Raw genomic sequence first — 25,080 nt, 5'->3', positions numbered from 1 at the left:
ACTTTTTCCTTTCTGCTAGACTCCACAACAAAAAGATTTTAATTGAATCTGTGTATCAGTTGCTAAGCTGCTTGGTGATATTTTGTACCTTTAGTTCAAAAATATCAGAATTGCACAGCTTTAATTCTGCCCTCTTTGAAGAAGAGGTATGATATGTTGCCTGCTCTGCCTTTGAACTATGCTGTATAAAAGCTGTTCATATGTTATTTGTGTTCAGGTCTTAAACAGAAGAAACACCATGCTTCCTAAGTCTTTCCCCTTTAGGCATTTGATGTCATCTAATGCTTTTCTTATTTATCCTTCCATAACTGACAGGCTGCACCACTTCTCACCTGATTTATTCTGCTTTCTGATTAAAACAAAAAACAATGACCAAACCCCAAAAAACCCTGACCCCATGCTCTAAAATGGAAACAAGACTGTTGATGCAAGCTACACTGTACATCAGGGATTTGGGGCCTTTCAACACCAACTGTTGTAGGAGCAGAGTGAAAGCTGCATGAGCATGCATCCTGCTTTCTGATTTTCAGAAATTTATTTTGAACTCTTGTGAAAAGGTGTAAGATACTACTGGGCAACTGTAACTCCAGATATGGTTTCCCAGTAGCATCAGCCAGTCTAGGTTAGAACTAGTTTGTTGTAGGATCTAGTTTAGCTATACATCCATCCTGCTTTTGCTGAGTTAGTTCTCATCTGGATCATTTTTCTGGACAAGGTTATTGTCTGGTTGCCTATGTCAACACAAGCAACAGGAATGTATTTGTGACTGGGAGAGGACTGTACTGTAGCCACTGCTGGCTTGCAGTGCCGTGGGTCAGCACACTTAGTGTTAATTTATGTCTTTGATACTTTTTTTTCAAATAGCGGTATGGTATAGAGATGCGCACTGGTACCAGTTCTGAGATGAGGATGGAATTGCCACACTCTGTCTTGGATCAATGGAGCTCAGCATACAGGGTTATGGTTGTGGTTCCACTCTGAGATTAACCTGAATTTGGCTACTATTTTTCCACCATTTTGGTACTGTGTTGGATGTTAACCTTTATGGGGTGTATCATCTGGTAATCTTCTCCCATAGGGTTCTTGAGGTATTTGCTGAGTCATGTCAAACATGAGATTTGATAATAGAATGTAGTAATGAGTAGTAGTCAGTAGTAATATTATTGTTCTATTCTCTGGTGCTCAGTTATCTGTTTGGATTTTTTTAATTGAAGCATTCAAATCTGCTATTTGACATGCCATGAGTGGCTCTAGTACAGGGTAAATTAATAAGCCCCCTACTTTAATGCTTTTCTTAATATGTGAAACAGCATTTCAATGCATACACAACTGCGTGCAAGGCTCCAGCTGGGGTCTGTCCTATGGTGGCTAAAGAAACTAAGCACATTTTCTAACATAAGTGTAGCCACTTCAAAATATTGAATATATTCAATTCTGTTGCACATATTAATGGCATTTTATTTCCTTTAAAATATATGCCCCGTGGGTTAAATTTCAGTAAGAAATCTAACATGAGAAAGTTAAATAAAAAGGTATTTAAAGTACATCTGCAATATATTAGAAACAGAAGTGACTATGCTCACATAAAAAGGATCTTTTCTGAATTACACGGCTATTGAAATTTCCATTTGTGTTTTGAGATAGACCTTTGTGGAACTCCTGGGATATTAATTGGTACTCTGGAAATACCTAGAAACAAAGTTATTCATTAGCTTAGTAAAAGAAAAATGATGAAAATGCAGGAGGCATATGTTGCATGTAGTTTTTCCTTTTGATTGTTTCATATTTTCATTTGCTTTTGTACTTTGAAGGCTTTGAAAAGTGTATTTGGAAAAAATAAAATTGGAAAAAGATATTGCTGTGGTGTTTTCAAAAATCGATTGCAGAGTTTATACTTTGGTATTGAAATAAGTAGCCTTAAATATTCTGCTGCTTTTTGAAATAATAGAGAAATAAAAACACATTGTAATCATACTATTCAAAGTTAGTGTGTTAAATATGTTATTAGGTGTATCTTGCTGTACTACTAAATAATCCTCTGGGAAAGTTCTGCTTTTGTGATATGAAGGATGATTTTGGTGATTTGCCTGAATGGTTGCTAATTGATGTGGATCTAGTCTAATGCACCTGTTATGCTGGTCCACTGCATGTCCTTTGGAAAATGATCTAACTGAGGTTCTCCCAAATAGTTTAAAGCATTTTGAAAATGAATATGCATTCAGTATTCCTCCATGGTTAGGTGGGAGATACATGGTTTAGTAGTTGTTACCATTTCTTGAGCATTTGGCAGGTTTTCTCCATTGTGTCCTGCTCACATATGTGTTACTTCCAGAAGTATTTTAATGCCCCAGTTGTTTAAACAGCGCTGTTGAAGACTCGAGAATATAAAGTGGAGCAATTTATATTCAATTATTATGTAATTTGTATTCAATTACATAAACTGTAGAGGAGGACTTGCAGATTTAATTGATTGAATGAAACAGTATTGACTAAAATTTGGTACGCACACCAAGTTAGTATCTCTTCTCTTGATTACCATATCATGAGATCTTTAATGCACAGGCACAACTGGTTATGTTTCTTTACATCTCTTCCTCTTTAAAAAATTTAGAGTCCCTCAATTGAACATACTGAGGTAATACCAATTCTGAGTGTCTCAGAAAAGTGACTCATGTTAGTATACATAATTTCTCATACAACTATTACAAACTGTTTATTAGCACATAATCTTTTTTAATGGAAATCCTTTTTGAGCAGTGTTTCTTTTCTCCTGCCTAGGAAAAAGAAGAGTTGATTGAAGAATGGCAGCCAGAGCCTCTTGTACCTCCTGTACCAAAAGATCACCCAGCTCTCAACTACAACATTGTTTCGGGGTAAATGTAATGAAAATAAATTATGTTTTTTATTTCAACTCAAATACTTGATGTCCATGTTTTTAAGTGTATTTCTTACTAAGCATTTCCATATCCTTAAAACCTTTTGTAAATGAATTGCATTTTTAGGTAGCATGACTGAATTTGCCACTGAAGAGATGGTCTTGTTTTTGCAACAGTATCAACACTATCTTATTAAGAGAATCTTTCTTACATTAAACGTTATTATTAATATTTTTTTTTTAATATTGGGGGTGGAGGGAGAGACAGTTCATCTTTGCCTTCATTGTAGCTCTGTACTGTTTGGTAGTAATTTGTTTTATTTTTTTTGTATACGTAGACTTAGACCTCCAAAGGTGATTACCAACTTCTGTGTAGGGGTTGGGGGGAAACTGTCATCACAAATCACTTCAAAATAAACTGATTTTATGGCTAGCCACTTGGCATTTCTTGAAAAGTTGTTCCTCTTTGGACAATTAGAAGTAGAGATGCTTGATGGCAAAGTTGTTTTGTGAGGAAATTATGGCTCAGCATTACTTTCTTATGTGTTACAAGGCTTTTAAAATGAGTGCTGACTTAGGCAAGAGTCACAGTATTTCAGAAATTGCTTTGAAATTTCTTTCAGAAGCTTCAGATTTGTTCATTTCAGTAACTTTTACAATATAAGCATTCTTAATATCCTTCTAGTGACACTAATACTTTAAAATAATTTAGTGACAGAGCACAATTATTTGCTTTCATAAGGAGCTCCATTTTGATGGTTCTGCCACCATGGAAAAGTCTGCCTTAGAAAAGGGGTGCCTATTTTAATCAACTATGATGTTGATTAAAATTCTTCTGTTACTGTTCAGAATTTTGAAACAAGCAGTACTGTGGAGTTAAAGGAAGTGTTGGATGTTTCAAAAAAATCTGAACAAATATATCTTTTAAATTGATTCAAAAAATGTTTAAATTATTTAGAGCTTTCCAGTGCTTACAGCTAGGAAATGTATTGTGACAGAATGTTAATGTGTTGTGGCTATTAAACTTCACAGTGGCTATGGGGGAAACTTGGCATTTGTCTTGCCAACTAACTACCTTCCTGTAAGCTGCTCAACAGCTGTGAGATTGTAACTTGGGGTATAAAAAACCACGTTGCAGAATTAATACAGAAATGAAAGTGTCTGCACCCTAATTCCAGTTCAAGAGCATTTCTATCCACTTTTTAATTAGTATTTTAGGGGGACCCTATTGGTACTAATGAAGTAGTCTTCTTTCAGTGATTTTCATGTGTTAATGTCTACCATAAATCGTGATTTACATAAATTTTAATTATCTTGGTATGTGGTGGTTGAATATTGCATATTTGCAGTAATGTGTAGATAGGGTTTATATAGGCTCATAACCACTTAGGAAGTATTAAATATTTCAGTAAAAATTTTCACTCACTGTGTGGGGGAGGCAGACTTCCTCCTCCCTCAATATGCAAGGCAGTTTGTGCCTTACGTTAGCATGCTCCTTTCTGCTGAACATTTGCATAATCCCAGTAACATTGCCAAAGGATAAGCAAAGCCAATAATGCAGACACTTGTCCATACAAAGGAAGTGACCAATCTTGAATCAGCAGTGAAGAAGTTGCCCATGATGGCTCAGTCACAGTCCAGAAATTAGTTAGTTCTTGTGGTAACCTTTCTGTGAACTAATCTATGCAAGATAGCTTAGTTGTACAGTATCTCATTCAGAAACTGTAAACCTATTTCCTAAAACAATGTCTACAAAATTCTCATGCTGATTCTCATTTTGCTTTAAAATAAAAAGGCACTAATGATCTGGCTTTTAACTCTATCATCTTCTGTGACTGATTTTTCAATAAATGCAGCACTTAAGAGATAAGTGAGAGGTCCAAGTAGAGATGGAGTGCTTTCAGTCCCTAAAAGACACAATTCTGAAGGACTTGCAAGTTCTTTGAATATGGCTTGACATTCTATTTTTATTTACAGTTTCAGCTGGATCACTCAGTATCTCATAACTGTTGTCCCTAACCATAATACCTAACAAACTGTGTTATACTAGGGGAAGGGAGATACATGAAACTATAAAGAAATAAATGTTTCACTGTTTTCCTTTTGCAAAGACTTGTTTTTGACATTGCAAAGAAGGTTTTATGGTACTGTTAGCATCTGTGTTTTGGATATAATTATTCACTGGAATAAATTTTTCCATGAGGTTTTTCTGCCTAACCATGAGTGTTCCTTTAGAAGTCTGTGTAAAATCCTGATAGCAAAGTGTGGCCATGTTTTCATGAGGGCTGTAATTTTGTTAGGGGCAAGTTGTTGGTGAACATAATTGTATTTTCTAGGTTTGAGAAGTGGAGCCGTGGGGGCAAATTGTTGTAAATTTACCAGGTTTGATAGTATGCTGGGAATATACTGAACCATGTGTTAGTGCCAAAACATATAGGTCTGCTCTTGTGAATATCTGTGAACCTAAGTAGTTGTTTCAGTTAATAGGACTTCCAACATTTGGTACAGCTCATTGATGAGCAAGACAGGGGAACAGATCCAGGTATGGCAGTGATTTCCCCACGACACTTTGCAGCACATTTGTATAATGCTAGTACTATGCAGAAGATGCACTGCAGTAATGCAGGACTGCTCCTTTGTGGGGTGTGGTTCAGCTTGTGTCAGTGTAATGTCATGAAATGACAGTGATGAAGATGCATGACATATGCACTGTGTTAGTAGAAAGCTTTCCAAAGCTGTTTTGTAAGCTTTGCAATTGCTTGGTTGAAGCAACATGTGCTTAATTTTTATTGACAGATGTAAACCAAAATCAAGCAGTTTTTTTAAGTGAGGTTCAGGCAGTTCAGTGTTTTCCTTAACTTGTAGTGAATAGCTTGGACTTAAAGTTTATTTGCTTTGCACACCTATTGTACCCATTGAAATATTGTCAGCAACCAGATTTTTAGCAGCTGTCCACAGGCATTTGACATTTGAGCAGCCCTGTTTAATTTTGATTGTGAAAATTGCTCAGTGCTAGTTTCCACGTGGGAAAACCTTGTTGAAACTATTGTGTTTGAGGAATAGTATAGGATCTCAACTCTAATATTTGACAATGCATTCAGAAATGGGCAGACATAAGGTTTTGTATTTGGCTTAGCTTTGAGACTTCTCAACACCCTGAGTGATTAATTGAAACTTTTGATTTTGTAGTATTGAAGTGTATAACTGCCAAAACAGGATTGCTTTTAGAATACAGCACACAGATGCAATGCTTGTGTTTAAAGCGTTAATAGCTATTTTTATCTTCAGTTTTTTAATAACTTTATCTAAATCATAATTTTTTAGGGCAGAAAATTTCTCTGCCCTTTGCTTCATGTATAGTGTGCTCTTGTTCCTTTGTTAATATTGGGTGTTTTCACACTTCCTGTGTTTCCTGACTACATGAGTTATTCAAACTGTTATGGACTAAACAGAATTGGAAACTTGAGATGACAGATAATACAATACTTTTTTGTCTGTTTACAGCTAGTACCTATGTTTTGGGAGCCCTATTCAGTACAAGATTGGTATTGTGGGTTTGCTTTATGACAAAAACATGGTTTTAAATTCATTTTTATCACAGAACTAAGTAGCAGTGAAATTTCCTTTTTATTTATAGTATTCCTGATTTCAAATAGACAGCACTTTGCTTTTAAAGGAGAAGCTTGATTAATCTTTTCAGGAGTCACCTTTGTGTGAATTAAGTTTTCAACAAGGAATCATTAAACTAAATATCTCAGGAAGGTATTTACAGTTTCTTTGGTAAACTGGAGGAATACAGTTTTTGCTGAGTATGGTAGTATATTTGTGATTTTACACTGAACTTAAATATTGATTGGCAGCTGCAAAAGAAGTGGAAAGAAGGAATCTTGAAAAAGCTTTTTACTATTGAGAAACAAAACTCCTGTACTGTTTGACTGTTTATGAAAATGGCAACTGTTCATTCATAACAATAGGTCTGTAAATTTTTTTTTTTTCAGTCCTCCCACCCATATAATCACTGTTAATGGCAAGGAGTGTATAAACTTTGCATCGTTTAACTTTCTTGGACTTTTGGATAATGAAAAGGTTAAGGTGAGTTCTTCCAGTTATTGTATTTGTGTGATTGTTCCTCTTTTACTTTGGGTGTTGTCTTGAAATTAAGAATAACTTCAGAAACCACAAACTTTGTCAAGGAAGTATACTTCTAAAGCAGCAAGGAAGATTATAAACCTTGTAATTGTGTGCTATTTAAGTTTGTCTTTTTACTGAAGTTTAATCTAGTGTATTTACTGTGTACTAGCTGATTATCAAGTTAGATTAGTATTTAATGTCCTTAGTCATGAGAATACAATGAATGATGCTTAAAAACTTGTCTAAAATAGTTTTGATGTGAAATTAATTCATGGAATTCAGTATGTTGTTATACTTTCTGTATAGCAGGTCATGTTACATGATGCATGAACTGGCCTGTGTACATAGGTATAAACTTGTCAGTGTGAAGTGTATAGAAGAGTTAGAGATCTAATGTAGGAATAAATATTTCATGTAATTCTTTTCTGTTAAAGAGTGCAGCCCAGGCATCTCTGAAGAAATACGGTGTTGGCACTTGTGGACCTAGAGGATTCTATGGTACTTTTGGTGAGTAACTTTCTTTGATCTGCCTTTAAAGGTGTTCAGACTGGTTTGGTAAGTCAGCTAAAATAGTCCTATATATAAGCAGCAAATTATTTCCATCACTGTGAAGAACAGTTACCCTCTAACCCACTTTTTAGTGTAATTGTTAAGGATTGGTAGTGTTTGTAGTTCATAGCTTGTTTCTTATTAATTTTACGTGTTTTCTTACTCTTTCTAATGCTCATCTTGGAGGAGAGTTGCGAAGTTAGATATAATCTGTTTTAGTTCTTGTCACTATAGTGGAAAGAGAAAATAAACATATTAGAATTTAATCATGCATGGCAAATTTAAGTGTAAATTAATAATACATTTTTAAGTAGACCACAAGAGGGCAGTCTGATTTCTATGATAAAGATTCTTAGTGAAGTTTATCTAATGCTGTAGTCAGAATGAAGTTTTCCTTTACTGATAACTTTAATGTTGTAGTTAAAGAGATTTTATGACATGAGCAGGTGTTACTAAGGGTTTTTTCATTCTTTTTAAGAAGTAGTAAGTTAAATATCAGCCTCTGGAAACAGTGCTTTACAGGCATTGGTATTTTGAAATTGTGCATGGAAACCAAAGAGTAATACATGAATAGCTGCACAGTTGCAAGCTGAAAGCATTGACTCATCTTCTTGTGAACTTTCCGGTCTCTTCCCAGAGGTGATGGAATTCACAGTGTGTTTGTACTCAAATGACTTCATAGAGTTGGTTTCCTGTAGCCTTGACTTGAAGTCAAGACTAGAACTTTTCTCAATTAATCAAGCTAGTCCTTTAAGTGATCAGCCAGGTGCTGTATCTATTTTGATTTGTTAGAAGTCTATTTATCAGAGTGAAGTTGAGTCTTTGATATCAATCTTATAGATTGTTCATTAGCCTAGAACCATAATTAATTTCTGACAAAGGACATGGTAGCCCATTGATTAGTAGAGAGCATTTAGAAGGCTAGATTCCCTCACTGATCACTGGTCAGCAGTGATCTGTTGGAATTCATACAGGCTTCTCCTCCCCCCTCCCCCCAAAAAAAACCAAACCAAAAAAACCACAACCAAAACCAAACCACTGAAAAGCTGAAGGAAACTTGTGGAATAATGCCTCCTGCCTTTGGAGTCCAGGTTGATTTTACGTGTTGTGAAATCTTTCACTTTCCTTCTTTCTAGTAATCATTCAAAACAGACTGGTTAAAAGTTGATTTTCTCTGGTAAGTGAGAGATTCTTTGGGGTATTTCTTATCCTCTTTGGAGGTCTAATCCTAAGATCCAAAGTGTATAGCTTTTGCATTTAGTTTGGTTGCTGTTCATTGGCTTCTGAATTTTTTGGGTAAATGCTTCATTTCACAAAGCAGGGTATATAATCTGTGGTGTTGCTGCATGACACCACTAGTGAAGAAATGATGTTATAGTCATCTGTTTGAGATATCATCTTTTACAAATAAAGTAACTGAGAATTGGTTTAAAATTTGAGACAAACAGCTGCTGTTCTTGTTGGATCCCAGACTGCCTTCCCATTTCCCCTTGACTTTAAATATCTGAGTATTGCAGAATTATGAATCTCTGATAAGAAACATTCCTTACATCAGTAATATTGTATGCCTCAAACTTTGCACACAATTTTTCATGTGCTATGACTTTGGTAGATGAGTCATTTTGTGTCCAGAACTATGTGATTTCCTCTTACTTAACTATATAGGATTTAATTGATGTTTGTCATTTTTTGTCACTCAGAGTTATCCCTTCTTAGGGGCTGATGTTTCCTATCAATATTAGAGATCTCTTTATTTCTAAATGTAGATATCATGTTATAATTTATTTTGAATGGAGACTTGATTCTTCATATCTCTGCCTGCTTGAAGGGATTTCCTAGATTTGGTGAGTCCCTATTAAGACATTTTTGCTTTGTGCTGTATCCCTGAAAACTGCATCCATGCCTTTATCCTATGATAAGCTTGAAATTCTAGTATATTCACCCATAACTGAATCTTGACAGTTATTTTCTCCATAATGACAGCTGAGGGGTGTATCACTTTTTGGTGGTGGTGGGTTTAAGGCTATTGTTGATTGCCTAACAGCCACAATTTCAGTACTACTGTGAAGATCAGGACTAGCTACCTGATAAAATATTTAAAAGATGATGTGGGATTTGGTCTCAGTTCTGCTTTTGACTTGCATGCGAGCACATGCTGGGCACTAAACTGGCACTTCATAGCAGTTGTTGACAGTAATAGCGTTATTAAGGTTTCATAATTATGTAGAAAGCTGTTCCAATCATATCTTCCTCTGTGCAAATGTGCTCTAGGTAGTGTTCACAGCTTTCACTGAAGCTAGGCTAATCCAAGTGATGTAAGCAGACTAAAGCAAATCATTGCAATGAAGAATAGGAGAATCAGATAGTATTCTGTTTTCATCATAGTGGAATGGTAGTGAAGCCTTAATACTATCTTAAGCTTTTCCATCTCACAATTGTACAAAATATTCATTCCCTTATGTAATGATGTATCAAATTGTGTATGCTGTATGTCATTCTGAACTTAAACGTTCTTGCCCTTGACAAAATTTACAAGGCTTCTAAAATTTTTTTACCTTAACACAAGTCTGATTATATTCGTCAGCTCATTATTGCTGACAGTATGTCTTTCACCCACTGTTTTTACCTAGCCCTTGCTCAGTGTAGAGATGGTTGTTGCTGAGTAAAGCTCAGCAAGAAGCATGCAAGTTTCCATTTTTAACTGATTATCTCATCATCTTTTGTACTTTTTCTGTTAAAGGATGTAGGTGGCCTTTTACACTCAAAACATTTTTCCCCATTAGGTCTCAATAGCTGGGCCCTCAAAGTAATAGATCAGCCCTTGTTTGCCCTAATTTGTTATTCTCTGCTGGCAGGGCTTCAAGAAGGAACACTTTTGGCTGAATGTTGTTTGTATTGCATGTCTTAACTGCCATGTGGCCAGTCTCTTTTTTTGTTGCTTGCTGCCAGAGAAAGATCTTTCCTGGGCTTTTGTTCAATAGTTGAATCAGAGTTCATCATCCTGTTTTGAAGCTGGACCAGAGATTGTTTCATTGGTCCTGAAGTCCATGTAACAATAAAGAAAAAGATACAAAGATTCTGAAAAAGGACTACTTAAAATCTCTATCAGAACGTAGATTAGATAACTCCAATCAGTATAAATATCCTTCCTTTCAAAGACTTTGGAGAAGGAAGTCTAAGTCTGTTCTAGGTTTCTCCGAATGTTTGGTGTACCAAATACAGCTGGATCAAAGTGATAGGTAGCAAAAGAAAATTTTCCAATAACAAGTGATTACATTTTTTGTTTCCATTTAAAACCAGTGGAAAACCAAATAAAAGAATTCCTTTCCATTCCATTTTTTGATGCTCAGGTAAACATTGCGATTATTGAAGATTTATGGTTTGCAGTCTATGGATAAAATTGCTCTTGATTGTGATTGGGAGGCTGTTGTTTGAAGACATGCCTTTTGCCTTTGTTGTGTAAATATATCAGTCAGGTGGATGTGCCCTTTTGGGGAAAGGTTATGCTAGATATTTGTTAATTATGGCAAAGCTAAGATATTTACAAAGCCCTTTCTTCCTACACCCTTGCTGTCGGTACCTAGCTAGAAGTAGCAACATTGACATAACTGTGCCTCATACGCTATTGAAGAATCTGTATTTTTAACTGATGTTAATTCATTTGATTTTAGTTTCGAGGAACTTTCAATAATTGCAAGGTAATGTTTGGCCAATGGGGATCTTTCAGGTCGCACACTAAGGACCTCTATTTGGCCTTTAATCTTGTTTATTTCCAGTTGATAAAAGGCATAATTCTCTGACTAACATTTGCTAGCAGAAGCAGGTAGTGGCAAGAGAGTTACAGTATCAAAACAGCAGTTTGTCTGATACAGGTTATTTTGCTTAGGCAGAATACTTAACGCTGCGGTCATCTTTCTGCAACAACAATCTACTCACCATGTGGTACTACCCTTCTTAATCTTTTGATTTAGTGGTGTTTTGTTTCTAACATGGGTCACTTTGACCGAATTGGTTTGGGAAATGCTTGTGTGTGTAACTGTGTCAATTTATCTTAAGGGTGAGTAATCTCTGGCATTGAGATGGTGACCTTTTCAATTGGCTGAAGTGCGTTCAGGAGATGGTATGTGATTGCAGCCTGACAAGAACAGTTTTCTGTTATAAAGATAGCTATGCTATATGCAGTGGAAGCATCAGCTTGGACGAACTGACAGTCTGCCAACAGGACCTCATTAATGGCTATAAATTACATAGCTATTTGTTGTCTGACTATAGTAACTGTGTTCCCTAGTCACAGTCCATGAGTGCTGCATCATTTACTTGTGGTCTAATTGCAAGTAGATTTTAATTACCCTTGCATAAGAACGACATTACATAAATATTTTCAGATCTATCAAAGCTTCTGATTAATATTGGGTTACTTGTCAGTTTAAGTAAGGCTGGATTGGTTGCAGCTGTTTTTTGGGAAGTTACTTGTTGTAACGCTCTTCCTACAAATAAACATTGTTTGCTTCAATTAGATGATTGCTAAAAGCAATTATAGTCTTTCTGGTAGGTCTAAGATTTTTCATTTTTTCTCTCAAATAGATGTGCACTTAGAATTAGAAGAACGACTAGCAAAATTCATGAGGACAGAGGAAGCTATTATATACTCATATGGATTTGCAACAATTGCCAGTGCTATTCCTGCATATTCAAAAAGAGGGGACATTGTGTTTGTGTAAGTATTGACAAATGCCAGATTAAAGAGTTTTCTTTTCAGTTTTTCTTTTTCATTATTGTTAATCATATTAAGTTAACCATTCAGAAAATAATGCTGATTTTGATCAAGTATTTTGTTGTACAAAGCTCAAATATCTTTTCTTTGCCAAATACTCAAAATCAAATCAGTTACTGCTTTCATCATGAAAGAGCGGACTTGGACACTCAGCTGAAAAAAAAACCAACCAACCAAGCTTTGCATGCAAGAACTAACAGAAGTCTAATACCTAGTTTTCTTCTGAAGAAACTGTACAGTCATATTTGGTTTTCTCCTGTTTACTGCTGAGTTTTCACCTTTCTTGCAGGACAGTTGTTCCCTGCATGTGTATTTGTAATGGATTAGTTGGATAAATATTAGTGCATATTAAAATAACACAAGAACAGCTATGCAGGGTCAAACTAAGGGTTCTGCAAGCCTGGTATCTGGTCCCTGAGGGTAACCAGTGACAGTTTGGCTAGGGAAGAGTAAAACACCAGGAGAAACAATGTAACAATATTAAAAACTTACTGAGCCAAAGAGAAGGGTTTGGATTTAGTGGTAGCTGGTGGGTTTTTCTTAAACATTCCTATTCTTTTAGTACTTTTGTAAATCTTTAATAACCACAATGCTTTTATGACATGTAATTTCACAGTTTAGCTTGAACATTTTATGAAAAAATATGAACAAATACCTGTTTTGGATATAACACCTACTTATTTCAGTTGATGCATTTGATTTTTAGAGAGTGAACTGATGCATCTTCTCCATGGGGAGAGTGAGTGGCTATGTGGGGCTTAGCTGCCTGCTGGGGTTAAGTCACAACACACTGATACTTTTGTATTTGTCTGCCAAAATCTTTCTTCAGTGCTCTCTTTTCTAAGTCTAAGGCTTGCAGCTGATTTGACTTATTTTACAGAAGTTCTTTCATAACTTTGATCCTAGTTTTTGGTCATCTTTGAACATTTTCTGGATCAGCTTTTTTGAGACGAATGGACCAGGATCATGCATGCTATTCAAGATGCGAGTGTATCCTGGATTTAGCTATCTTGTACTGTTTCATCTTCTCACTGACAAAAGATCTTGCCATATTTCAAAGTAGCTTGGTTGAAATTACTGCATTTAGCATGTACAGAATGTTTGATTTAGTTCCCACTTTTAAAAAATTATTTGACTTAGGCAGCTTTGAAATTGCATACCCTATCGTGCTCAGAGGTTTGCTTTTCCAGCACTTAAAAATGGCAGATAGTTCTTTGAACACTGAGATAGTAATTCCCAAAGGGTATTAAAAAGCAGATTTTGAATACTTGGAGGACCACTATAACTGTTACAGGCACATCTTTGTGCCTTTTTTCTAAGACCCAGAGCAAATGGAGTGAGAGATTTCTGGGATGATTACCATGGTATTGTACCTGGTCCGTGGAATGTTGTGCTCAAATAAACTGTTGTCACATACAAACAAAACCACCAGTGTACACTTCAAGAAAAATCCTGTTGGCTTTTTTTTATTGGCTATAATGCATAGGAAAGTTGAGAAGCTTTGGAAATGAGTTTTCAAAATGTAAATAAAATATATAATGCTTTAATAAATCTGGTTTTAACTACACCTAAGTACAGATATCTGCTCAAAAGCAAGACAGTCCTAATAGCCAGCTTGCTTTGAATAATTTTTAAACCCAGTGCAAACTTAGAAGGGTTTGCTGTGTTTACAGAGATGAAGCTGCCTGCTTTGCTATTCAGAAGGGATTACAAGCATCTCGTAGTAATATCAAGTTATTTAAGCATAATGATATGGCTGACCTTGAACAACTGTTGAAAGAACAAGAGACTGAAGATCAAAAGGTACCATTCCTTTGAAGAAATATTTGTACTCTTTTGTGCCACCTCCCCCACATTTTTTACTAGGTTGTGTAATTGAATGGATGCAATGCTTATAGGCAGTTATTTGGTTTTCATAAATCTCTATTGAGCAGTTAATGTTTCTTATGTAATTAAGATTGATTTATTTTTTTTTTAAGAATATTTATTTACTTGCATTTGTCTGTGTAACCACTGGAATTGAGCTCAGAGGCACTGGTAGTAGGGGAATATCTTTATAGGCAGATAACTGAAGTGTGAGGTTTGGTTTTGTTTTTTTTTTTTTAAATACTATCACAGAGTGCTTGTTTTTGTCTCTTAGAAAGTTGTATAACTGCATTTACTTAAAAATCGTGCAAGTTAATTATCAGTTCGAATGCCATACTGTAAAATCAATACAAAAGCGGCTAATCCTAACCCTTTAATTTATATGATTTTTTTTTTTCTTAGACTCTTCCCCTATCTTGCACTCAACTCTAAAGATGTTCTCTCACTTGAAAAATTTGGTCAGTTTGATGGCTTGCTTCTCATTCTGACAGTAATACAAAAGGGTGTTCAAAAGCAGCTACTAAAATCAAGATCAGCAAGTACAGATAACCTGGTTAAATGATTTTTAAAAGAATTAGGTGAATATGTGCCGTGTTCACAGAATGCTGGAAAGTTACAGACAATTGGAAGAAAGCTGAATTTGTGCTAACACATAAAAAACGTAAAGTAGATAAACTGCATAATTATAAGCCAATCGGCTTAACATCAGTCTAAATCAGCCGAGGATCTGATTAATAGCAAATTTATAGACAACGTACTTGTTAACATACCTTTATGGAGAATACGTTTTGATAGATAATCTTTACATGAGTTTTTAGATGTGGTTGACAGACTAGTGCAATTTGTGTAAAATATTTGGTTTGTTCCAGCAGAGTGCTTTGATTTAGCTACATGGTTAAAGTTTCTTAATGTAATTAGTGGAATGTGAACATGAAGTTGGTGGCCAAGATCTTAATATAGACCATGTGTGTATAACTAAGACACGCTGACTAGGAAGGGGTAGATCTTGCCACTAGAGTTGGTCCAACTTGTGGAGTGGACTGTGCCTGTGTTTGGTGCCTACCACTCAGAAGAGTTGAATACCTGTTCTCTGAATCTTTTTACAAGAACTGAAAATGGTAAGAAGCATGACTTAATATCTTTGATCAGAAGGTATCAGTAAGGTTTAAAGTAAATAACAGGTGAATGGAATTTTAAAACAACAAAACTCAAATCATACCACTGAAGTTTAAACAGAAACCAGTGCAGGATATCCTTACAATCTATATTGTCCAGAGATCAGACAAGGAAATTGTAACTTGAATGTTATGAATACTTTTGGGTTGTGTTTTATGAAGACACTACTTGCGAGAGGTTTGTGCTACATTGAGAATCCTAGTGCACAAACCACTTGTTGAAAAGCCTTCTAAATGCTCAGACTAATGATTAATATATAATAGAGACCAAGATTTGTAGTATTTGTTCTGTTGTATTGTTTGTAGTTTATTCATAAAGTTCAAATGGATTGGTTATGATTTCTTGCAAAACGTAAATCTTGCATAAGAGTTAAAAGCTTTAAAATTATTACAAAACAAAGAAAAACTAGTCCAATGAGGCATTTCAACTTTGATTACAAATGATAAATACTAAGTTTAAACTAAAGTGAAAGCTTACTTGAAAAAGAGACATTATCTTCCTTCCCTTCCCATTACTGTCCTTCCCTATCAAAATATCTTCAAAACTTCACTTGTTAGTAACAGTTGACATGAACTGAAACCATATCTTTCTCTGAAGAATCCTCGCAAGGCCCGTGTAACTCGAAGGTTTATTGTAGTGGAAGGATTGTATATGAACACAGGAGATGTTTGCCCTCTTCCAGAATTGGTAAGTGGTTTGAGTTTGCCTTTTAAACTCTGCATATGAAAACATGTGGCTAATGAAATAATAGTATCATATAGGTAAGCCTACATAGAAAAACTCTGCATGCTGTTTTTTTGTTTACCTTCTTGCTTTCTCAAATGTTCATGAAATGGTGATCCCAAATGTTACTTTGTTTTGAAACTTCTGATCAGGATTAGGATTCTGAAGCCAAACACAGTGAGACTTGCAAATGAATATCTGATTATGGTCTTAGTTTTCAACGTGTAAAATATACTGTATTTTCAGCTATGGTGTATGATACTAAATTGTTAAACTAAATTATATATAATACAAAAAAAAAGAATCTTTAAAGAAACTGTCACACAGCTGTCGTAAACAGTGACTCCAAGGAAAACACTTGCTATTCAGCATCAATTGGCTTTTTGTGCAGGCTATATTCTAGTAGATATCAGAAGAAATGCTGTGAAAATGCATCATTTTAAAAGTACTTGATAACCTATTTTAAAAAAAATAATTTTTTTTTGGTACATGAACATTTTGAGATTTACTCTAGTTTTACAAGGTAGAAGAATTTTGAAGGCTTTTAAAATGTCATAATGACAGAATACAACTCTAGAGCTGACATTTTTGCAGTGTTCAGGATACCGTACTTATCTGTCTTTACCTTATCTCCTCCACCCATCTTGTTACCAAATTCTGATGGGCTTGACTTTTATTTTATATAATTTGCTCTGTTTTAGATAAAGTTGAAGTATAAATACAAAGTTAGAATATTTTTGGAGGAGAGCCTTTCCTTTGGAGTCCTTGGAGAACATGGGAGAGGAATTACTGAACACTTTGGAATAAATGTAAGTGCCTTTTTTGTGAGCTTTGTTGTGAACAAGAGACTTGTACAGAAGCAAATGCACAATTGATTTCTTATACCTGTGGCATTAACAATGTTCAGTACTGTACGGTAGAAATTTAAACATACTTTATCAGTCTTAAAGTGTTCAGGTCTTGGCACTTTTCTTTCACATGCTTACTTGAAATAATGTTATTTATCTTTAGTGAGGAAGGTAACAAAAGAATTTTTACAATGTGTAATTTTTTCCCTTTTTTGGACACTTGGTGGGATGATGATTGCAGTATTTCCCAGCCACAAACACTTAAGTGTCATGTTTACAGAAATACTTGGGGGTTAGGGGTGAGTCAGAAAAATCTCAGTGTATAGCCAGCCTACTTTGCTCTATTGCCTTTTGCTCCAGTGGGGAAAAATAGGTCATTTGATGGTCAATTCAAAGACGTTGTCTTTGACTACTTTACTGGCAGATTAAGTCAAGCTGTCTTTTCAAGAGTCTTTTGTGGTGTTTATTCAGCTGAGGAGTACTTTGGAAATCCAGAATGGTATCCTTGCAGTTGTTTGCTATCACAGCCACCTGAGCTGGGGAAGGAAGAAGTGCTCTTTTGGTTGCCAGTGTCTTAGTGTGGAGCATCCCTCACTACATGCTGACAGTGTCTAGTTCACCTTGGAAGTGAAATATCAAATTCTGAGAATTCATTCTGTCTTCCCCTATCTCCTACTGTTTTCACTGTGTCTTAATTACAAATGTGGAAAAGATAAAAAGAATGTTAAAAAGCTTTAGAAAAGGAAACAAACAGAGCTACTGTGAAGCTTGCCAAGTACCAACTGATTAATTGGCTTCTATGTTAAATTAATTTACAAACAAAATCTTTCAGTTTTGTCTGCTTAGAATGGGAATTTGTAGCAATGGTCATCAGTGTATATTAGAGAGCCAGACAAAAAATGTATTTCCAGCTAACAAGTGAAATAAGACAATTGTGTCTTTAAGGTTCAGACTCAATTTTAACTAGGCTTGTGCTCAATTTTAATCACATTCTAACTCCTACTGACTGCAGTGGGACTAATTACATTCTTAAAGGACACTGTCACACTGAGTGCTCTGAGGAATTGTCACCAGTATCTATATAATTTGTTTTTTCCATTTGTATTCTTCACATTGCAATGCCTGGAAAAGAATGATCCTGTGTATATTATCTATAGATCTATAAATCTCAATTTCTAAAGTCCTTTTGTATTGCTTAAAATTGTTATTTCAATTGTAGCTTCATTTTAGTATGTGATAGTTTGGTGGATCTTCTCTAGTATTCATGGTAATATGAAACAAGATATGTCTTTAGTAGATTTATCTTATAAATAGTCTTGATGTAATCAAAAGCATCTCTTAACTTGTTAATTTAACTGGCAGATTGATGATATAGATCTTATTAGTGCAAACATGGAAAATTCACTGGCTTCTATTGGAGGATTTTGCTGTGGAAGATCTTTTATTATTGACCATCAGGTAAGTCAGGTCTCATTTTTATATGTTGTGGCAGGATTAGTTACTTAAAAATGAGAGTTAGTTACTAAAATCTATTTGCAAGGAATGTTATGATATAAATTATTATGCAACATTTAATTCTATACAGAAACTGTCTGGTTCTATGAAATTTTGTAGATTAATTGGAGACGTACTTTTAAATCCTTCCATGAACCTCCTAAGTGTGGAGGAGAGGTTGTTTTGTTTAAATGTATGTGAACTAATTTTTAAAACATTGTCTATGCTGCTATAAGCAAAAAAGTGAATTTTTTTTCTTTTTCCCTCACAGCGATTGTCTGGTCAAGGCTACTGCTTTTCTGCATCCCTGCCTCCTTTGTTAGCTGCTGCTGCTATTGAGGCTCTGAATATTATGGAAGATAATCCAGGTACTTAATTCAGGAAAATCTTATTCTTCAGTCTTTCTTCACTCCAAACTAGTAACTCATACTTCTCCCTACTTTCATTCCTCACTCAATTTTTTAAGTCCTCTCTCTTTTTCAGGTAATTAATTTTACATGCATGATTGTCTCTTCATATAATTTCCTATCCTGCTTTTCTTCTTCAGTGTTTCATCCCCTTTCCTTCTTCCAGTTGAAAGTGAGCAAGTTAGTTGAGGCTAGGAGGGACAGAGATGGTTTTCACTAAGAAAATAAGAAATTATTATTCTGCTTTATAGACTAGAAATAGGCCTTTTCCTTGAAAACAAATTCCTTCAAGACAAATGGAGGAAGGGAAGGTTAAAGAGAAACAATGGAATATATTTCCTCAGGATGGAACAACTGTTTCCTTTCCACTTGCACTACATAATTATTTTTTTTCTTCTTCCAGTAAGCATCCAGGCAAGAATCTTGGGAATGATCATGGTACAAATACCTGCAGTTTTGGCAGGACTAAGTACAGAGTGTTTGGATAAAGTTGGCAGGCAGGAGTTTCTGTTCTAGGAGTCAGAGAATTGCCCTTGTTGCTAGAACCTAAGAAAGACTTTTTTGAGGGTGGAGGGGGTGAGACACACATGAGAAGGATAAAATTGGCCAAATCTGTATGTATTTATTTTTAACCTACATTAGTGCCAACAGATTGGAGGACATCTGCAGGGAGATACAGTATTTAATTTGTCGCAAATAAATAAAAATTACTGGGTAGCCCATGCCTAGTCCTCAGAACTTAAAAAAAAAAAAAGCCAGAAAAAATTAAGAGTAAGTTACGGGACTGATAGCTGCAGTGGAGGATCAACCTTTACTGAGGAGAACCACCAAGGTTTGCAGATCCAGGAGTCAAAGTTTCCTGTTTAAGAATCTGCAGTGAGCTGGTGAAAGGATCAAGGAGCAGAGTCTGCATGGCTGTAGATATTTTATAGATAGCAATATGTTCAACCTGTCATTTCAATCCCATTACCAAGTGTTTGTGTCATCCTTTCCATATGATCATGAACCAATGCAGCTGGAGTAATGAGATAAAGGGAAGTAATGCATTTGTCAGATCTTAAAAGCCTGTCGTTTCCTGGCAGAAATGGGAATCAGGAACATTATGAAGAGTAGTGAAAAGACTTAGTACTTCAGTACATATGTATATCTTCTTTTTCCTTCCAAATGCTTTTTTTGAAATCTTTAGACATACAGAAATGTGGAGTAGAAACAGGATATCTAAGCCTTTTTCTTTTCCTGTTTTTTGTTTTGCATGTGCAGACATTTTTCAGACTCTTCGGGCTAAATGCGAACGAATCCACAAAGCTTTACAGGGGTAAGTGTTTTTTTTTGGGGGGGGGGGGGGGAGGTTGCTATTGTTAATTTGACCATGCCTTTATAGTGCCAACTTTAAAGAACTCTCTTGCCCAGATCTGTTTCTGGTTTACAGATACTTAGACTGGAATGTGTACACTAAATTATGTTTGTATTAAAGGAAGAAAGTCATCCTTTTCCAACTGTCTCTGTTATGCTACTAAAAAGAGTCCAAGTTTTTAAAATCTGTTTACAGGTATTGGAATGAGGTTATACCTTAATGCTAGTGAGGGTGTTTACAAGCCCTTACACGCTTAAGTCTTCAGGAGAGTGTGGTAGCTTTCAGCAGTACAAAGTGTTGATAAGCATTTTGAAAATAATGTCTAAGTAAAAGCATTTGGAGTATAGCTTAGCAGATACTCTTTCAGGCAAATCAGTGTACCTTGCAATCACGTTTAATACAATATTGTTCCTACATACGAGATTTGAATGTTAAATCATAAAAGAAATATTCGTTATTCTAGAGTCACATAGAAAATTGCTAGAATTTATCTGGAAAATCAGGATTCTGTTTAAAGTTTCCTAACACTATCCTGTTTTAAAAGATGGCTATACTGAGTAATTGCTTTTTTCCCTGACAGGTTTTGATACTAAAAAATACAGAAATTACTGTGATTATTCATCAGCTATTTAATATGCAGAATAGTTATGTTAGCTGGTATTTTACAATTTATATTCTTCAACAGTTTTCTGTTAAATTTTAAAGAAATTAATAACACTTAAACACACAAAAAATCTATAATGCGTGATTGATTATACCAGCTGATTTTTCTTTAGTATTAGTTACTTAGTTATTCAGTGAGTTGCTTATTATTTCAAATAAGCAGTTTCCTGCTTACCTGATGTTTTATGTTAGAACTTTAGCTACATTCAACTTCTTTGGAGTAATCCTACCATCACATAATCCTTGTCTCCTTTGGCTGTGTTCTGTTTCAATACAGGTTTAAAATGCATAGGTTTTCAGGTCAAAGATACACAGATGCTTCTATGCTTGAAATTAAAATTTTAGAGTAACTTGAAAACTGTTAGCATCTCTTGTTTGCTAGTTATAGAATGTTATGATTGAGCTAAAGGGACTTTAATTGTAATATTCTTCTCTACCCATCGTTTTTAGGTGATCATTACAAATATGTTTAAATTACAGGGGAAAAAAAAGTAAGGAAAAATTATCAACCTTTTACTTGTCAATATTTACTGCAAAACAGAAGCAAATAAGCCATGGCTGGTACTTTTCTATCCTGTGACTGATTGCACTTTTTCACATAAATTCAGTTGTTGATTTGTGACTATACTAATAAGTAGTGTCTGTAATAGGACTTCTGTATTTTTTGCCTTATGGAAACCTGTGTGGTAATATAGAGGTCCAAAAAATTGCAAAGGGAATAGTTCTTCTAGGTCAAACTGAGAAAGAACTTGAAAGATTTACCAACACCAGGGAATTGGGCAGCCCTGGAGCAGGAAAACTACCCTAGGAATTGCATAAAGCAGTATCAGAGAGAAGATTTGAACTAATATTTGCAGGGTCCAGTGTGTTTTTCTTTAATTGATAACCACACTAGAAAAAGTGTGTGATGGTTCAAAGAGGAGGCAAAGTTTTCAGAAAAAGATTTTGTTAATTCCTGTGATGTTAAATGCACTCATTTTCCCTGCCTAACCATGGCTGCTGCTTGACTCCAATTCTTCATGGTGCTCTCACTGTGATAGAGTGGAACTAACTGTTGGTTTAAAAGAGAGTGTAAAATGGTGGTAGAACTGTACACAAAGAAGGTGGGAAAGAATATACAGCTTTCCTCCTTTCTCATAATAGAACAAATACAGTGCAAGGAACAAATTAAAAGTAAAGGAAATCTTTCTTTTAGCCAGTGTAACTAACCCATGAAATTCAGGACTTGATATATAAGGACCAGTGCATGATTAGAGTTCTAAAAAAATGTTGGTCTTTATAAGGAGTATGGTGAGGGAAGAAACTGTAGCTAGAGGAATGACTGATGTTTACTCCTGTTTTGGGTACAAGCCAAGTGCCAGTTTGTGGAAGAAATGGAAGAATTCTTCTGAATCCTGCATAGAACTACTTTCTTATTGTCTATGGCAGTTTATAAAGCATAAGAAAATGCAGTAAGTGATGGGATGGTTAACAGAAATCAGGAATATTCTTAACTTTCCTAACAACCTTAGATAAAGTAGATTTCTGTCTTGTATTTAAGAATATCTAAGTGTCTTAGTAAATAGAAATAAAGAAGCTCTGTTGCAGGGCAACAGGATGGACGGGACAGAATTTTGTGGCTTTTAAAAAAGCATGACAGTAGTAGATGGTATCCTTTAAATAGTTCATTACTTACTGCATATCCTACACCTGGCTGAGAATTTTCCAATAAAGCAAGTTTTCACTGGGGAAAAGCAGATTTATTTTTAAAGATTTTTCCGTCCAGAGGAACTTGACATTTTTTCAGTGAGACCTCATTCTAGTTTTCTGTTGGCAAAACTGACGCAAATGTTTATGGTGTTCAGGGCAGCCCAGCTACACAGGGTTCCCTACCACCAAGAGCCTGGTCCTGCCACTCAGTTCTGTAGCCCAGCCTTGGAGCTGGGGCATGGAGAGCTGTGAAGAGAGAGCTCCCCAAGGCTACATCCATACTGGTACGTTAATGTCAGGAAGCATTCCTGGGCACTGGATCTTGATTATCTAGTCTGTCAAATTGTTGAAGTGATCTGTGGCGTGGGGTTGGCCCAGGCCAAGCAGCGCTTTTTGAAAGGACTCCTGGATACAGTTCAAGAGTTGGTGTGAGCCAGAAGCTGTTCCCAGTAGTCAGTTTGGATGTGGCCACCCCAATGCGGAGACTGAGATTTTAAAAGTATGGATGTGAGTCATTCCATACCCATTCACCACAGGGCCAGAAAACAGTCCAAGGCATGTTTAATTTACTGATATAGAACTAGCCTTAAAAGGAGCGTTGGAATTCAGGAGGCTAGCTTTGTTCCTTTGTTACTTCAAAATCAGATCTTTCAGACTTCTCTCTTTTTTGTGTGTGTGGAAGTTGTATGGTTTTGTTTGAAAATTAAGCTTTCCCAGCATTTCTTAGGACAGTGAATTCTGATTTCAGGAAAGTCACAGTGTGCATGCATTGGATTCTTAAATATTTGTTGAATCTTAATTTGGCAGAGGCTCTGAAAAACATAGTTAATACTTTACATGAAAGTTGGAAGTATTGCCATCAGAAGACCTCATGTTAAACTCCTGGGTTTCTTCAAATGGTTGGGTAAGATGAATTATGTAGTTCAGTTTACTACAGCTGTGACTGACAGAAAAAGTTTTAAGATTAAAATTGAAACTTGTAAGCAGCCTCTGTGAGTAAGTGTATAGCAAATATAAAGCATGTTGTTCAGGCAAAGACTCAGTTTGAATGGAAGTGATATAAAGCTTGCTTCCTACTCATCTTTTCTCATTTACACTTTGGAGGGGGGCAGTTTATGATTATCTGTTTCAGTTGAAGAATTATGCCTGTTTTATAATTAGAAGCTAATACTGTGTCTCTCTAAACAAGACCTAATTGTTTTAGTAGCTTGTCTTAAACTCTGACCTCCAGCAAATAGATAAAAATTACAGCGCAACTTCGTCTGACTTCTGCTGCCATCTCCCTATTTGTAGAACGCTACTTCTTAGAAGTCAGGTCACTCCTAGGAAACATAACTAAGAACAGATACGTTATACAGCTATACTGTGTATTGTCTTTCTACCTTGTAGCTGGACTTTGAACTGCTTGTCCTTTATGTTACCAGATGTTGTATCCCCAATCCCTAGATATGAGTGCAGTAGTGAGACAAACGCAGTGTGTGTGCTTGTGTATTAAAAAAATCGCCTGTGTTTGGTTAGTTAGCAAGTGTATGTTAGTTAGCAAGGTGAATGACACCAGAATGTTTGCAGTTTTGTGGCTGAAGAAGAATATCAGTTTGATTTGTCTTTCTGGAATGGACTGTGAATTGAAATAGCATTGTAGAAATAATGCACAATGCTTTCTGTGCTAGAGTATAATTTTATTTTTTCAAGGTTATAATTGATTCAGTGTGTTTATAGTGCCAGTTCTCTCTCCTGTAGGCTTCAGTTCTGGTGTTTATGGATTTCACATCTCTTCTGCTCTGACTGGGTCTTGAACTTTGTAAAAATAGAAAACTTATTTGAAAATGAGGGTATAAACTTACACTGTGTGTGAGGCAAGCTCATCAAAGTCAAGAAATCAAAATTACAGCTGATGGTAGACATGTGTTTATGGGACCTGTTAATTTTTGAGACCAGAAGTCTTGCTTGGGTATTGGATACATTTTTTTTGGAGGGGAATAAATAACTCAGTCCTGAATATGATGATATGATGTGTCAGGACAATGACAATCAAATGTCAATCATTCAATCAAATTCTACGAACCTGATTAACAACTGTCCCTATGTACAGATAGGGGAGCAATTCTAGTAATATAACTAGTTTTAGAGGGGCTTCTGACTGAGTGACAGATGATGTTGTAAAGATTTTCTACAGGAAATAATTTTAAATCAGAAGTCTTGCCAAAAAAATAAACCTTGTTTCTTCTTATCACATAAGTGGGTAAAAAGATTTCTTTTTTATTATCTTAATATAGACTCTAAAGACTTGACTTAACTAGCTGTCTTTTTATCAGCAGCATACAGGCCTAACACTAGCATTTCTCCTACATCTTTGTAAGGATCCTTTCAAAATTTCCAAATTATTAATGCTTTTTACAAAAGGAGGAGTCACTATTGTTACACAAACTTGCTGAAACTACATTTAATAAACTCCTTAGGAAAGACATTCACTTGATAAGTTTTGTTATATTTACCTATTGCAAGCTGAAATTGTTTGCATTAGGATTAGT

General features: G+C 35.5%; 1 protein-coding gene across 7 annotated transcripts in view; it reads left to right on the top strand.

Moving 5' to 3' along the window:
* SPTLC1 (serine palmitoyltransferase long chain base subunit 1) overlaps positions 1–25,080 on the top strand; it is a 58,385-nt gene that overhangs the window by 8,134 nt on the left and 25,171 nt on the right. For 6 of the 7 annotated variants that reach the window (XR_012649033.1, XR_012649035.1, XR_012649034.1 and 3 more), the window contains exons 3-12: positions 2,779–2,873; positions 6,874–6,967; positions 7,441–7,513; positions 12,140–12,272; positions 14,003–14,132; positions 15,969–16,058; positions 16,796–16,903; positions 18,305–18,400; positions 18,708–18,804; positions 20,104–20,158. Coding sequence is in view for 3 of the 7 variants with exons in the window: in XM_075020908.1 (XP_074877009.1) it covers positions 2,779–2,873; positions 6,874–6,967; positions 7,441–7,513; positions 12,140–12,272; positions 14,003–14,132; positions 15,969–16,058; positions 16,796–16,903; positions 18,305–18,400; positions 18,708–18,804; positions 20,104–20,158 (971 nt within the window). In the remaining 4 variants the exon portion in view is untranslated. Of the gene's footprint in view, positions 1–2,778; positions 2,874–6,873; positions 6,968–7,440; positions 7,514–12,139; positions 12,273–14,002; positions 14,133–14,597; positions 15,313–15,968; positions 16,059–16,795; positions 16,904–18,304; positions 18,401–18,707; positions 18,805–20,103; positions 20,159–25,080 lie in introns of those variants that run through there. The other variant, XM_075020909.1, reaches the window with a different exon arrangement.

This window comes from Buteo buteo, chromosome Z, assembly GCF_964188355.1.
Source record: "Buteo buteo chromosome Z, bButBut1.hap1.1, whole genome shotgun sequence".
Taxonomy (NCBI): domain Eukaryota; kingdom Metazoa; phylum Chordata; class Aves; order Accipitriformes; family Accipitridae; genus Buteo; species Buteo buteo.
Note: the sequence above shows the minus strand (reverse complement) of the source record. Positions and strands in the feature narration are given on the sequence as shown.